Source organism: Gossypium raimondii, chromosome 5, assembly GCF_025698545.1.
Source record: "Gossypium raimondii isolate GPD5lz chromosome 5, ASM2569854v1, whole genome shotgun sequence".
NCBI classification, from domain to species: Eukaryota; Viridiplantae; Streptophyta; class Magnoliopsida; order Malvales; family Malvaceae; genus Gossypium; species Gossypium raimondii.
In genome coordinates this window covers 25,006,041-25,021,066 of record NC_068569.1, presented here as the reverse complement: position 1 = coordinate 25,021,066, position 15,026 = coordinate 25,006,041, and the positions used below count along the sequence as shown (strand labels likewise).

The window sequence follows — 15,026 nt, the reverse complement described above, 5'->3', positions numbered from 1 at the left end:
AAATTCACTATCAAACCCTAATATTTTGACATTTTCACAATTTAATCCTAAAATCAATATTTAACAAAAATCACTTTACAAAATCATCACACAACACAATCAAAGATCAAAATCCATGTTATTTATAGAAAAAAAATCTAATATTTATCAATGGAAACTTCCAAAATTTTAAACAGAATCAGAAACGAAGGTACAGGTTAGTTGGACCTAATTACAACGATCTCAAAAACATAAAAATTACAAGAAACGGGTAAGAATTGAACTCACATGGAAGCTCCCATGCTCAACCGATTCTCCAAGCTATTTCTATGGTGTTTCGACAGTGAAAAAAGAAGAAAATGAAGAAGAAAACCTATTTCTTCTTACTTAATTTTGTTTTAATTTCAACTAAATTATAAGTTTGCCATTATAATTTCATTATTTTGTCCTTATCCATCAATTTGTCATCCCAATATATTATTTAGGGCTTAATTATCACTTAAGTCCTTCCTCAATTAATAATTACACTATTTCATCACCTAATTGCTATAATTAGCAAATTGTGCGCCTTTTTCAATTTAGTCCTTTTCTTTAATTAACTAACTAAACATTAATATTTCTTAACCAAATTTTAATACGACTATAATGACTCTATAAATATTCTAAAATAATATTTATGAGTTGATACGAGGAAAATTTGTGGTCTCAAAACTACTATTCCGTCACCACTAAAAATTGGTTGTTAGATAAATAGTTAAAAATTTTATAATTTTTACTATTATTCATGTATCATATTTCGACCACTGTAATCAAAATTGACTGGAACTAATCGGTGTAACCAGTATAAACTAAAATTTTTACCGATGCGAAAAATTTACTACTTGTCCCGCTTTAGCACTAGAATGATGAGCACCGACCAATACAACGAGATCCAATATAGAACCAACTACCATGATTTTTTCTTTTTTTTTTTTATTATGACCTAAAACTTCAAAAGCCTCCATTTATATATATATATATATATATATTTTTTTTTAAGAGTAGCTATTGCGATTTTTTTGTAACAATTTCGTCATTTGGCCTGTCAAGGTTATATCACATGACAAAAATTGGTATTTCATTTAAAAATCATAAAATTATACAAAAATATTTAAAATTAAAAAATTTATAAAAAATAGATACTAAAAATTGATGTTCTAACACCCCTAACCCACATCCTTTGCCGGAACAGGGTTACAGAATGTTACCGGAGTTGTCCACTCAAGCCATTGCCATTAAATTATCTATATTTTAGGCTACGGAACTCTGAATTAAGATTCGCTAAATTTCTTTGAAACTAGACTCACATATCTTCTTACCATAAAATTTTTAAAATTTATGGTTTAACCAATAAGTACAGTTTATTCTTTAAAGTCATCATTATTCTTTCCACATTTATCCCATATGCCTAACACACAAGTCATAATCATATCATTCAACCATGGTCACAAGCTAGTGCATTTAACCAAAGTTTTTTTTTTTTCAAATTGATCGCATGATAAGTCATTTCATAAAAAAATTGCATAATTTAAACCTTACTACTTTTTCATGAGCACTAGCATATTTTCACTTAAATACTTACCAATTCAATGCATTATATAAATAATCATATTACCATTCTGCCAATGGCTTGACACTTGCCTATGCATCAAGCAACCACACTAGTTAGCGTACTTGCACATATTATATATAAATTCAACTTTGATAAACTTATTTTCTCGACATGTCAAACTTGAGTTTATTACAACAACCATATCATATTTCATTTGTTTCACAAATATATCAATTCTCATGCTTGCTATATAAATAGCTTTTCACAAATTATTTCACATTTCATTATATAATTGCAATATCCATTCCATAGTCATTTCATGAGTATATAACTCATATATTCCATATATTTGCAACATATTTCACATTCTATTTTCAATTTACTATTTCATATTCTTAGCCCAAAGTAGATTTTATAGAACACACCAGATATACGGAACAAATACAGAGGTGCATTATTATGCACTAATGAACTGAGAACCCTAAAGTGCTATACAGAGAGCACAGATGTGCTAATCGGAGAGCACTAACATGCTAATAATCAGAGAGTACTGATGTGCTAATAATCAGAGAGCACGCTAAGGTTCCTTGATGGCATGCCACTAATATCCTAGTAGTTCTAATCTCGTCTACTTGGGCAAATTATATTATGCACATATATCACTTTTACACTTTTCACATAATGCTTCTATATACTTTACAATTTAATCCTTGCACCGATAATCCGTATACTTATATCTTCAATATCTTTAATACATGTAATATATTTCTAAATTCATTATTCATCCATAATTCACTAATAATCCTTATCATGTATTTCACATATCACTTTTATATATTTTGTAATTTAGTCCTTAGCACAAAATTTCATGTATCAATATATTTTACTTTTAATAACACATAGAACATAATTCAATACTAAAATATATTTCTCATTCAATTCAATAAAATTACTTACCTCAATATTTACTTAATTAAGCTCAATATCAAATAATAATCAATTTCAATTTCTTGGGTCCATTTATCGCTTACTTTTCTTAATCAATTTAGGGAATGGTTACGGAATTGAGTACTTCATTTTCACAATGCCATAGTATAACTATGGTCTTGTACTAATCGCATATCACACACCAAAGCCATAACCCAACCATGGTCTTACACGGAAGCACATATCACACCGATGCCATAGCCCAGCTATGGTCTTATATGGAAACCACATATCACATATTGCCATGGTCCAATCATGGTCTTTTTCGTCAATGCGTATGAGTCACTGAACGAAAGTACTCAATCCAATGTTCCACTAAATTAGAACTTTTATTCAAACATTCATATTTTCACAATTATCTCAGTTTAATAACATTCATATACAATAACATACCATAGAATTCATGAAATTTTCATAACAATTCATTAAATTTAGTCATATGAACTTACCTGGGCCAATCAGTAGAATTTGTAAAAATTTAGAGACTAGTTTGATATTTTCTCTTTTTCGCGTTTATCTTGAATTCTTGATCTATAATATAAAATTTTCCACTCATTAGCATCTAATTCAATAATAATTCACTTCACAATTTATGCCCTTTAATTTTGAAATTACACTTTTACCCCAAAATTTACAATTTTACAATTTAGTCCCTACTCAATTAACACTTTAATTGAACTAAATTTTCCTCAAATAACACTTTATCTAATCATTTTAGGCTATTATAAAGCCTTTGATATTCATAAATTCAATACAAAACCCCAATTCCTAGCTTTTTCACAATTAGGTCCTAAAATCATTTTCTACTAAAATCACTTAATAAAATCATAATATAATGAAATTAAAGCTTAAAATATATGATAATCCATCAAAAATTCCAGTACTCACTCATGGTAACTTTGAAAATCATTCATAGAATCAAAACAAATGAATTCAATAGTTGGACTTAATTGTAAAAGTCACAAAACATGAAAATTACGAAGAAAAAGTAAAAACTGAACTTATATGATGAAAAATATGAAAAAAAAAAAGCTTGAAAACTCTCTCCTATGGCGTTTTGGCTGAAGTCAAATGATGAAATCTCTAGATTTTCAATTTTGTCTTTGTTTTATATGTTTAATTTGCAAAATTTCCAATTTTGCCCTTGTTCTCCTTATTTTCTTGTTGATTTTCTTGCCCAAACTGTCCAGCCCATATAATTTGGGCCTAATTGCCTTTTAAATCCCTCCTTATTAGTCACTTAAGCTATTTAATCATAATTTAACAAATTTTGCACTATTTTCAATTTAGTCCTTTTTAATTAATTGACTATCCCAACGTTAAATTTTTCAACAAAACTTTAATACTAACTCAATGACACTCCATAAATATTTATAAAAATATTTATGGCTCGGCTTATGAATTTGAGGTCTCGATATCTCGTTTTAGACCTAATTTACCTAATAAATTCTTTTTAAATCACAAAATTCACTAATTCAAAAATTCTTCTAAATTCACACTTGACCCATAATTATTAATTTATTAAATTTTTAAGCTTACTTGTCGGATTTAGTGATCCCAAATCACTGTTTCCTACACTACTAAAAATTGGGTTGTTACAGATGTTCGATAAGATCTCCTCTCAGTCTCACTTATTTTAATTTTCCTTTAGGGTCATCAATTGTATGTTTTTAAGTCTATTTGATTTAGTCCAATTTTTATGATTTAGTCCCTGAACCCAAAAATCAATTAGCCATCACTTTCATCAACCAACCACTTAGGTTTTATCTACTCATGCTCATATTTGAACCCATTAACAATAAGAAATTAAAGAGAAACGCCATTAACTTAACCTAAAAGAAAGTTGATAAAAACTCAAGCTTTCTTGCAAAAGCTTGAGGAACACAATAATGGCAGCAAAGAAGATAAATAAAAACACCTAAGATAATATTTTTTAACAAATGAAATATAACAAACCTGAGTGGTATTAAACTAATGGATTAAAGTGCAAATACAAGAAAGTTTGAAGAGCTTAACAAGTAAATAAATCCTAGCTACAATAATAACTAGTTTAACTAGCAGCTAAGGAAATAAGAAAAACCAGAAAATGAACAAGAAGATAAACCCTAAGCTATAGAGAAGAAGAACTAAACCCTAAAAGATGAAGAGAAAAAAGTAAAACTAGCTAACGTGAAGTGTGTATCACTTAGACAATTTAACCTCTTTTAGCATTTTTCTGACCCGTTGCATACTCACAATTACTGACGCTTACTAACTTGTAACGCTGGTGGTTTATCCACAGACTGGAGTGTTTGGGATATAAGAATTATAGGGAATTCTTACTATGGAGTGTAGCGGTGGGGTAGGATTTAATTATACTGTTAAACTGAAATTGCTATAACTTGTAACGCTGGTGGTTTATCCACAAACTGGAGTGTTCGGGATATAAGAATTATAGGGAATTCTTACTATGGAGTGTAGCGGTGGGGTAGGATTTAATTATACTATTAAACTGAAATTGCTAAATGTACTGCATCATCACGCATTAACATGCTTGAATGGACTGCCAATTTCTGCTATGCTATATGAATACTAATGTATTGAAAACTGTTATTATTTATGCTTGGATTACTATTTGGCACGGATTTATTTGTGATGGAACTCACGTTGAGCTTCATAGCTCACTCCCCCTTTAATTTTCATCCTGACAGATAACCCGCTAGGTTAGGATGTAGACGCGACATCTGGAGGGTCTCAACTTTGCTTTTACTAAAATATTTTAGAGTTATTATTCCAATTATTAAACCATATTATCTTATTTTGAACCATGTCATGGGATTTGAGATTATGGATTTTATTTTGCATGACACTTAATTTTATTTTAGGATAATAAGAGATTATTATTTATAAGGTATGCATGAAACCCCAGTTTTTATTTAAAAGCATCCACCTATCATTTTTCTGCTGCTATATCTTAATTAAGGTTTTGAAGAATTAATTGATATGTAATTAAGATTCCTACTAAATTAAACAAAGATTTTTAAAAAGATTGTTTTCAAAACTGCAATAGCTCACCGAGTCACTTCGGTGGCTAATGTATTCTTCTGAATTCGAGTCTAACGTCTAGGCCGGGTTGGGAAGGTTACAAAAGTTGAGCTCATTTTGTATTTGTTAGGGTTTAACTCTTTATCAATAAAAATCAATTATAGATATATTAATCACATGGTTGGCATGGTGGTTGCTCACCTCATCTCTTAATCATGTGAACCATTTATCTCTTTGAAGAGCACCTACAGTGAAAAGATTAATTTTAATTAAAAGAAATCTTAAAGTCATTACTCTGATTCCTATAAGACGATGAATACTTTAATACATAATGTAATTTAAAGACCTCGATACTATTAAGCGTAACGATAATTTAAAAAAAATCTCGAAATTACTTGATTAAAGAAATAATGATAAAACCACAAACAAGTGTTGTATGTAATTTTATATATTGTGATTACTTGATTAAAGAAATAATGATAAATCATCGTTGTCATTATCAGCAATAACTCAATCAGTGAGCTGTAAGGGGGAAAAAAAACAAATCCTGCTTTAAAAGATATATTAGTCTTGTGTCTTTCTCTGTTTACATTTTCAACATTTCACACCTCAAAGTCGTCGTTCCTAGTCAAGGTGAGCATGGATTCCAATCTTTACTTTTTCTTGTTTCATTGGGGTTGGGCAGTTCAAATCTAAATGATTGTTTTAATTTTTTTTAACCACCATAATCAGAGATAAAATTTGAATTAATTAGGATCTCAAAATTTTTAAAATTTTGATTTTATCATTAAACTAATAAAATTATTTTTTAAAATGGAAATTAAATAGGGCAATTATTTTTGTAAAAGGAGCATAACATACTAAAAGACATTTGACAGCAATTCAAATTTATTGAAATAATTTCATCCACAGAAGGCATAGGTTAAATTGAAAGTGATTGGGGGGTAATGAATTATCCAAGTTTTAAAGTTTGTCGGAACAATAAATATAAAAATAATAATATTTAGGGGCAAATTACTAAAAAAATCCCTATTTTTTAAAAATTTATCGAAATGGGCCATTTTCTCCGAAATCGCGTCCATGTCAGCGCGATGTCAGGGGACGTGTCAGAACATCGCGTCCACGTCAGCGCGCTTTGCTTACGTGGACACAAATCGCGCCTACGAGGACGCGATTTGCTAACGTGGATGAACAGTTTATGTTTTTTAGCTTGGAAAACTTTGAAAAGCCATAACTTTTCGTTCGGTTGTCCGATTGAGACGATTTTTTTTATTTCTAAAAACTTTGCGAGATCTACGCGCTGGCAAACAGCTGAAGGCGGTTTGCCGCAGTTTTCGTCGAAAAAGATCCTTTTTTGCCCCTAAATTTTGATTTTTTCGGTTTAAAATTGAATTTTGAAACATTCAAATCATTATTTTCCTTATTTATTTGAAGTAAACACCGGATTTTTTTACAGAATTGTTGTATTATTTTTTCTGATTTGACACGTGTATGGAATAGGTCCGATAAATCGTTAGAACGTAGTAATATAATTAAAATAATAACTGTATTTCTATAATATGTCAATTAATTAGTTTGGCTTAGTTGGTTAAGATGCTTGCTCTTTTCTCTTAGTATTTTGGTTCAAATTTTGTTGGTAACAATCTTGAATCTTTTTTGTACTTGTTGCTATTGATGTAATATTGAAGAGTTAATTGATTAAAAAAATAAATACAAGTACAAAAAAATTCAAAATTTATTTTTTCAAAATACCAAAAAAGCCCTATATTTTTAAAATTTATCGAAATAGGCCCGGTATTTTATTTTTTTGACCGTTGGGTACTGTTCACACGCGGACCGAAATAGCGTCCACGTCAGCGCGAGATGCTGATGTGGACGCAATTTCCTGACGCGTATCCTGACATCGTGCTGACGTGGACGCGATTTCCCGAAAAAAAATCATTCCGATAAATAATTAAAAAATAGACCCATTTCGATAATTAAAAAAAAAAAAAAAATTTATTTGTAAATTACCCAATATTTAGCAGTAGAAAGATAAAAGGGGTTTTACCAGATGTGATATTATGATTGAAGGCAGGGGCCCCCACGAGTGGGGTAGTGCTAAAAAATTTACTGTTTCTTTTTTAAGCTTTAATTTGGATTGGCTCTAGTTGCTGCTTCTCTCACCTACTCCTCTCAGTGGATAGCATAGCGTAGCAGCAGTCAATCACAAGGAAGAAAAGAAGATCCTCACGCACTAACATCGGTGGTGTTGTTAGGATCACAACTCATAACCCTCCCTTTACACATAAAATAAATATTTATATAAATGACAAATAAATAAAGTAAAATAAATAATATAGGGCCTTCATTTTTTGAGATGGTTTAATTTGGCAGACAAAGAAATCCTTGGAAACCCCATATGCTGATAATGGAGTCACAGAGCAATAAAAGCAGCAATAGCAGTGAGCATCATCATCATCACCATGGCCAAAAACAAGAAGCTTCACTGCAACTAGTCTCCCGTGATGGTCAACCACAAGCTGCTGCTGGTGCCGCACATGGGACCTCCTCCCATCAGGCTCAGGCTCAGACTCAGGCACAGCCTCAGGCCCCAGGTCATCATGTCTCATTCATGGGCTCCATTTCCAACCAAATTGGGGTTCCCTCTTCCTCCCCTACTTCCACTTCTTCCCTCGCTAAGCCTCCTGCTGCCAAAAGACCCACCAAAGACCGTCACACCAAGGTCGATGGCCGCGGCCGTCGCATCCGAATGCCCGCCGTTTGCGCCGCCAGGGTCTTCCAACTCACCCGAGAATTGGGTCATAAATCAGATGGTGAGACCATCGAGTGGCTGCTTCAACAAGCGGAACCTGCCATCATAGCTGCAACGGGAACCGGCACTATTCCAGCCAATTTCTCCACTCTCAACGTTTCACTTCGCAGCAGTGGATCAACCATTTCAGCTCCTTCATCAAAATCCGCACCTCTCTCTTTCCACAGCGCTTTAGGTTTTTACAACAGTAATGGAGATGAGGCCAGAAGGATCGGCAACAGTACCGCCATGCTAGGGTTTCATCATCAACTTTACCCTCAGCTCCTTCACCCCGAAACTCACATGAGAAGTGGCAGTAACCCTAACGACAACTACGCTACAAAGCCATTCAGAGATGACCTTTTCAAAGAAACATCTCAGCACAATGCTGAAACGGGTGCCATAGACGCGAATTCTCCTAAACCGGAGAGAACCGGAATGCCAGAACAAGAACCCGGTTTGTTTCAAACAGCCAACGTCATGCCAGCTCCAGCTATGTGGGCCGTTGCACCGGCCACCACCAATGGAGGTAATGCCTTTTGGATGCTGCCGGTAGGCGGTGGCGCCACAGCAGCTTCAGCTACAGTGCCAGAAGCCCAGATGTGGACATTCCCGGCTCATTATTCAGGTGGGGGTAGAGGGAATCCGGTTCAGCTGGGCTCAATGATATTGCAACAACAGCAGGCCGGGGGTCAACAGCTTGGTTTAGGAGTGACGGAGACTAACATGGGGTTACTTGGCAGTGGAATGAATGTTTACAGCAACAATAATAGAGTGGGTTTAAAAATGAATTTGGAACAGCAGCATCATCATGAAAATCAAACTCAAGGCAGTGACAGTGGAGATGAAAATCCAGCTACAGATTCCCAATGATACAATTCTCTACTTTTTTTTTTTTAATTTTTACCTTTTTGTAAATGCACGTGTTTTGTTGCTATTTTTGGATTGTTGATTGCTAGCTATTAGCTTTGATCCTCTAGTAGGATGCTGAACTGTTGTAATTGATGTGCAGTTGGGTGTCAAAGATTGCCCATTAAACTAGCACATCCCATCATTTCCATTTCCCAACTATTAGAAGTGTGAAAATATGGAGAAGAAAACGATTATAACAAAATAAAGAATATTTTCATGCCAACCTTACTTTTTGGTGCAAATAATTTCTTTTCTCCTTTATTAATCTATTTTTGGCAATCTAGCTACATCCTCTTTCTTCTCTCATTTCTCTTATCTGATAGGCGTATAAGCTTTTCAGTATTATGCTTAAAATAAAATAAACTCCTTTCTACTTCACCCGACACCCAATCAACTGTATCTTTCATCTAACATTTCTTTTCTACCCTACTTCTAACATAATTTATACAGCTTATTATGGTACATATTCATTATAAATACCGTAGTAGGCAGTAGGCTGGGTGGGCTACCTCACTCAATCGATCCTGTCTAACATGATATTTTAAATTAAAAAAATAACTTAATGTAACAATTAAATTTATATTTTTATATTGAAAGGGTAAAAAAGGTATTTAGGATGTATCATTTAGTGAACTGGGAAGAGAGAGGAAAGAGAAGAAGAAGAAGAAGATTATGAAAGAATTATTCTCTCAAAGAAAGTAGGAGAGCTGTGAAGGAAAGAAGGGGAAGTAGGGCAGGCTTGGTGTATGCTGCTCAATGTGAACCACATGTCTTGATATCAAAGGATTAGGTTTTATATATCTTTTCGCACTACTTTGTTGGATTGGGGTTTCCATTCGTTGTCCATTTCTACGATAAAAGGAAATGGCAATTAAAAAGGAATCTTGCCACTTGCTTCATCTCTAACTGTCTTTCTCATTTGTCAATTAATTACAAATCAAGCTTTAAGCTTTGCTTTTCAAAACAATAATTGCCCAAGTAATTGGATTTTTTCTCTTATCATGTTTCACCATGGAATTCTATTTCAACTGTTCTTTTCCCTCATTAAAATTTCAGCTCTAAAAATATAAAATTTGATTTTTTAAGTATATTCTTTTTAATCTTGATATCTCATCTGAATCCAAATTTATCGTTTAAAACTATTCTCAATAATTTTATTAAAGAAAAGGTGATTAATCTCCATATTCAAACCAACGTCCTCAAATCATAAAAATGAAAAGAATTAACAAATTTCACCTTAGGTGTGAATTTAAATTATTCGAGTTGGAATTAAAGTATAAATGTTAATTTTATTGTTTGATAAGTGTGAGTGAAGAGGTAAAAGATTTTGGAGTGAATTTAAACTCTTGTATCATACAACACAAATATTTTACTATTAAATTAAGAGATTATTTGCCAATTTTACTGAAATTTCAATATATTTATTGATTTTATTTATGTTATAGTTAGCATTTTGTTTAGAGTCATTTTAATACTGGATCTCATTGTTACATTTGGAAGGAAATTAAATTTTCAAATATTAATTTCTTTTTCTAATACACCAAAATTGTAGTATTTGTAATTATTTTGTTTCAACTTTTATTTTGTAAAGTTATTAAAAGTGAATGAGATAAATGGTAATTATAAAAGAAGCATAATGATATTAAAAATTGCTTATGTTTTAGAAGTATATGCAATAGAGTTTATTTTAGAAATTAGCAATAGGGGTGCGCGTTAGATCGAATCGAGTAAAAAAATTTCGAGTTAATTAAGTTGATGAGTCTTATTTTATCATCCTAACTTGATTTGAAATTTTTTTCGAATCGAGTTGAGTGAAAGAGTGAAATGAAATTCAAATCGAATCAAGTGAAATTGTTCGAGTTAAATTAAAAAATTAAACATGTCAAATTAAAATCTTGTTACATTATAACTAATACCATGTTAGAGCACATACATTTGAAATCATATATATTTGAAAACCTTTTCAAAGCGAAATAATAAGAAATAATTTATTTTAGTATGATAAACTTGAAACATTAATTAACTTATTTAGGTCTCTAGATTTATTGTTTTAGAAAAATTTTAAAATATAACTCTCTTTATATATATTCTTTAGATTTTTTATATTTTTAAAAATACAAATTTTAGATTTTTATGAATATTTTGAATTTTTAAAATTATTTTGAATTTTCTTTTTTGTAATTTTTGTTGAGAGAGAAACCAATTTGCTCATTTTCAAAATTGACAGGCACCAAAGAGGTATTTACACTAACATATTATTTGAATTAGTCGAATTGTAAAATTCAACTCGACCCAAACTCGAAACTCGAATAACTCAAACAACTTGATTCAATTAACTTGATATTTGAATTTTTTTAATCGAGTTTTGTTCACCCTTAATTAGCAACACTCCAAAACGCTACAAAAGATAGTAGCTAATAAGATAAGAGTTAATTCCATTGAACACCCCTAAATTATGACCTTCATTTTAAATTGGTTCTAAATTTCAAAAACTTTTAAGTACATCCCCAAACTATTGTAGTTATATCATTTTGAGTTCTTACGTTACTAAAATCATTAATTCAATTGTTAAATGACATGTCAAACCTTATGTGATGTAATTTAAAATGAAAATTTTTAAAAATAAATATCGTAAAATGGATGTTTTAAAATCTTAATTTTAAGGTTTTCAAGATTTTACAAAAGCTCTATTGCTTACTCTCTTTATTTTTAATTTTTACTTAATGCAACAACAGTTAAATTAAAGGCTTTAATAATAAAATGACATAATTGAGATATTATCGATAATTTAAGATATAATGAAAATATTTGAAAATTTATAGTTTGATAAGGTAAAGATGGGATTAAAACTCATGGTGTTTATCCAAAAATGTTGCATCTCTAATAGGAACCGCCCACTTAGCAAAATCATACCACGTATTTTCTTAGTTGCAACTTATATAACAATTCCACACATATAGAATAGAAAATTGAATATCGAGGAGGATTAAACTAGTCTAATAGGTTGAGTTTTATTGAATTAACATGATATTTTCATCAACTAGTTCTTTGTTTTTGAGAAATACATATTAAATTTTAAAATGAATTTAGAAGGAAAAAGAGATCCATAAGTTGCAATTTGATTTAGATTTAACTTTTCTAATATATAAATCTTACATTCATCATATAATTATATATAATAAAAATAAACAAATTCAGATTAAGGGAATAATAAAATATTAAAAATAAATAAATATTTTAAAATAAATATATGTCTATTTTTGAAGATTACTTGTGGATTGTGTACTAGATACTAATTCAAAATAAATATAAAAACTTAATCTTGATAAAATTAATATTGTAGATTTAATTTAAGAGTCAATTTTTTTCTGTTAAAATTCAACTCAATAAATTATAATGTTTTTGGAACTTAAACAAACTAGCTAATTATTTGGTTTAATACTGTAGATTTACTTTAAGAGGTAGTTTTTTTAAAAATTCAACTCAATAAATTATAATGTTTTTGTAACTTGATCGTATTAACTAGTCGGATTGGATCAAGAATTCGTTAATATGCCAATCCAAGCAAAGAGGTCCCAAAGTCAATTCAATCATAAATAATTAATTAATTAAAAATTATTTAAAAATTAAACTAATTTAATTGGTTCCAGATGCGGATCATAATGATGGACAGGGCAACCTTGGCCCCCCAAAATTTTGAAAAAATTTCATTTCTCCATTAAAAAATAATTAAGGCCTAAATTATTGAAAATATTACATTTCTCCCTCAAAACTTTTAGAAAATTTTAATTAGTCCCACCAAAATTTTTAAAACTTCTCATTATACCTATTTTTCTTTTTGAAAATTTTAATTAAGTTCTCTTAAAGTTTTTTGAAATTCTCATTAATCTGACAAAAAATTTAAATTAGTCCCCCCAAAATTTTTTTAAAAGAATTCTCATTAAACTCTTAGAGATTTTGAAAATTTTAATTAGGTTCCCGCAAAACTTAGTCTCAAGATCTACCACTGATCAATTCCATCATTGACAATCTATCCCAATTTCCAATTCTTTATCAAGCTCGAGCAATTTGCTCAGAAGCTAGTTCAATCCCTTTGTTCGAATTGATATATCAACTAATTTTCGATTCAATCAATCTGATCCGATTTTAACAACACTCCAGTTTAGTTAGTGAGTTAAATCTTGACAAAAAATTTACTTCTTAAATTAAGTCTACAATATTAAACCAAACAATTAACTTTATCATGAACTAAGTTTTCATATTTACTTTTTTTTATATAAATATGTACTAAATAGAAATTTATATGTTAAAAAAAGTTATATCTAAAGCAACCTATGAATCTTAATTATGATATGATTTTGTTAAATGGGGTAGGGATGGGGTAAGCTTTGGGGGCAAGAGATTTTCTGTAACCTCCCAACCCAACCTAGACGCTAGGCCTGAAATCGAAAGCTTACATTAGCCACCAAAATGGTCCAGTAAGCTATCAGAGTCTGTAAAATAGTCATTTTAAAACATTTGTTTATTTAAGAAGAAAAAGTAGCCTATTTTTAGAAAGAAAAAAACTCATGAGTTAGCTAATCTGATTAAATTTAACATTTTTCTTGTAACGGTGATTATCTTTTTAAAACTCAGTTAATTTCTAACTTACATATTTATTTCTCAAATTTTAATTATAACCTAACGGTGAAAAAGTGATATTCAATCTAGTTTTAATTGAGTTAATTCAGAAATATTTTAAGCAATATCAAGAAAGTAAAGGAAAAACTAAATCTAAACTTAGGAAGAAGATATAAATAAACCCTACCAACAATGTTACCTAACTTAACTACTACAAGAACAAGACGAACAACAAGAAAGTAAAGGAAAAACTAAATCTAAACTTAGGAAGAAGATAAAACTAAAAACCTTAGGAAAAAAAAAAGAAAACTACAAAGAAAACTAAAGAGAAACCTAAGTTAAAACTACCCTAATGTGGCTTTATTGGGGCTCTATTCTCTTTCAACCAAATTTTGGCTAATATAGCAGCTATTCTGACCCAATTCTTGTGCTCAAAATGCCCTAGAACGAGCCTTCAATTATTGGTGCTTCAATTGGACAAAGACTACCCTTTGCGTGATTTTTTGTCCCCTCACGAAAGGGTATTGCTATACCCAAGTGTGGATGTCACAACACCGTCGACAGTCTTCAAATAGGGCCTTCCAAGGCAAGTGGATATCGTGATACCACTGTAGGTGGTCTTCATCAAGGTCTTTGAGTGGGTATCGTGACTCTCGTGCTTCGATGTCACAATACCCCTTCCTTTGGTGATAGTTTTGCATAGTTTTGGGACTTCGATAAGCACCTATAACACTCAAAAGAATCTTAGGGCCTCCAATGGCACAATTGGCCAATTTTAGGTCTCAAAAACTAGTAAAATGAGATATTTCCACTTATTAAGTTGAAATCCTAAAACCACGAAAAAGATACTAATTTGCTTGGAAACAAGCTTATTAGGTGTACGGGGAAGGCTAATTTGACATATCAAATTATGGCAAATTAATAGTCTAGATCTATATTTTGGAGTTGCGAATTTTTGGGTTTGTGCTGTGGATTGCGAATTAAGGTGTGGGTCTTTCTTTTTGCTAAGTTAGTCTTAAAATTTTAAAATATGTTTTAAAATGGTAGTTATCCTTAATGGTTTTGGCATGACCAAATAGCCTAATTACTAATAAATGGAGTGTCAAGTAAGGTACTAAT

At 30.9% G+C, this 15,026-nt stretch overlaps 1 protein-coding gene across 1 annotated transcript; it reads left to right on the top strand.

Annotated features, from left to right (window-relative positions):
* The first annotated feature begins 7,671 nt into the window (after positions 1–7,671).
* On the top strand, positions 7,672–9,510 carry LOC105770321 (transcription factor TCP23). Its single transcript, XM_012591467.2, has one exon. The coding sequence runs from the start codon at positions 7,983–7,985 to the stop codon at positions 9,246–9,248; it is 1,266 nt and encodes a 421-aa protein (XP_012446921.1). The 5' UTR covers positions 7,672–7,982; the 3' UTR covers positions 9,249–9,510.
* Positions 9,511–15,026: the final 5,516 nt, after the last annotated feature.

Excerpts from the sequence above, each read along its gene's own strand:
- LOC105770321 (XM_012591467.2), top strand. The coding sequence starts at position 7,983 with ATGCTGATAATGGAGTCACAGAGCAATAAAAGCAGCAATAGCAGTGAG.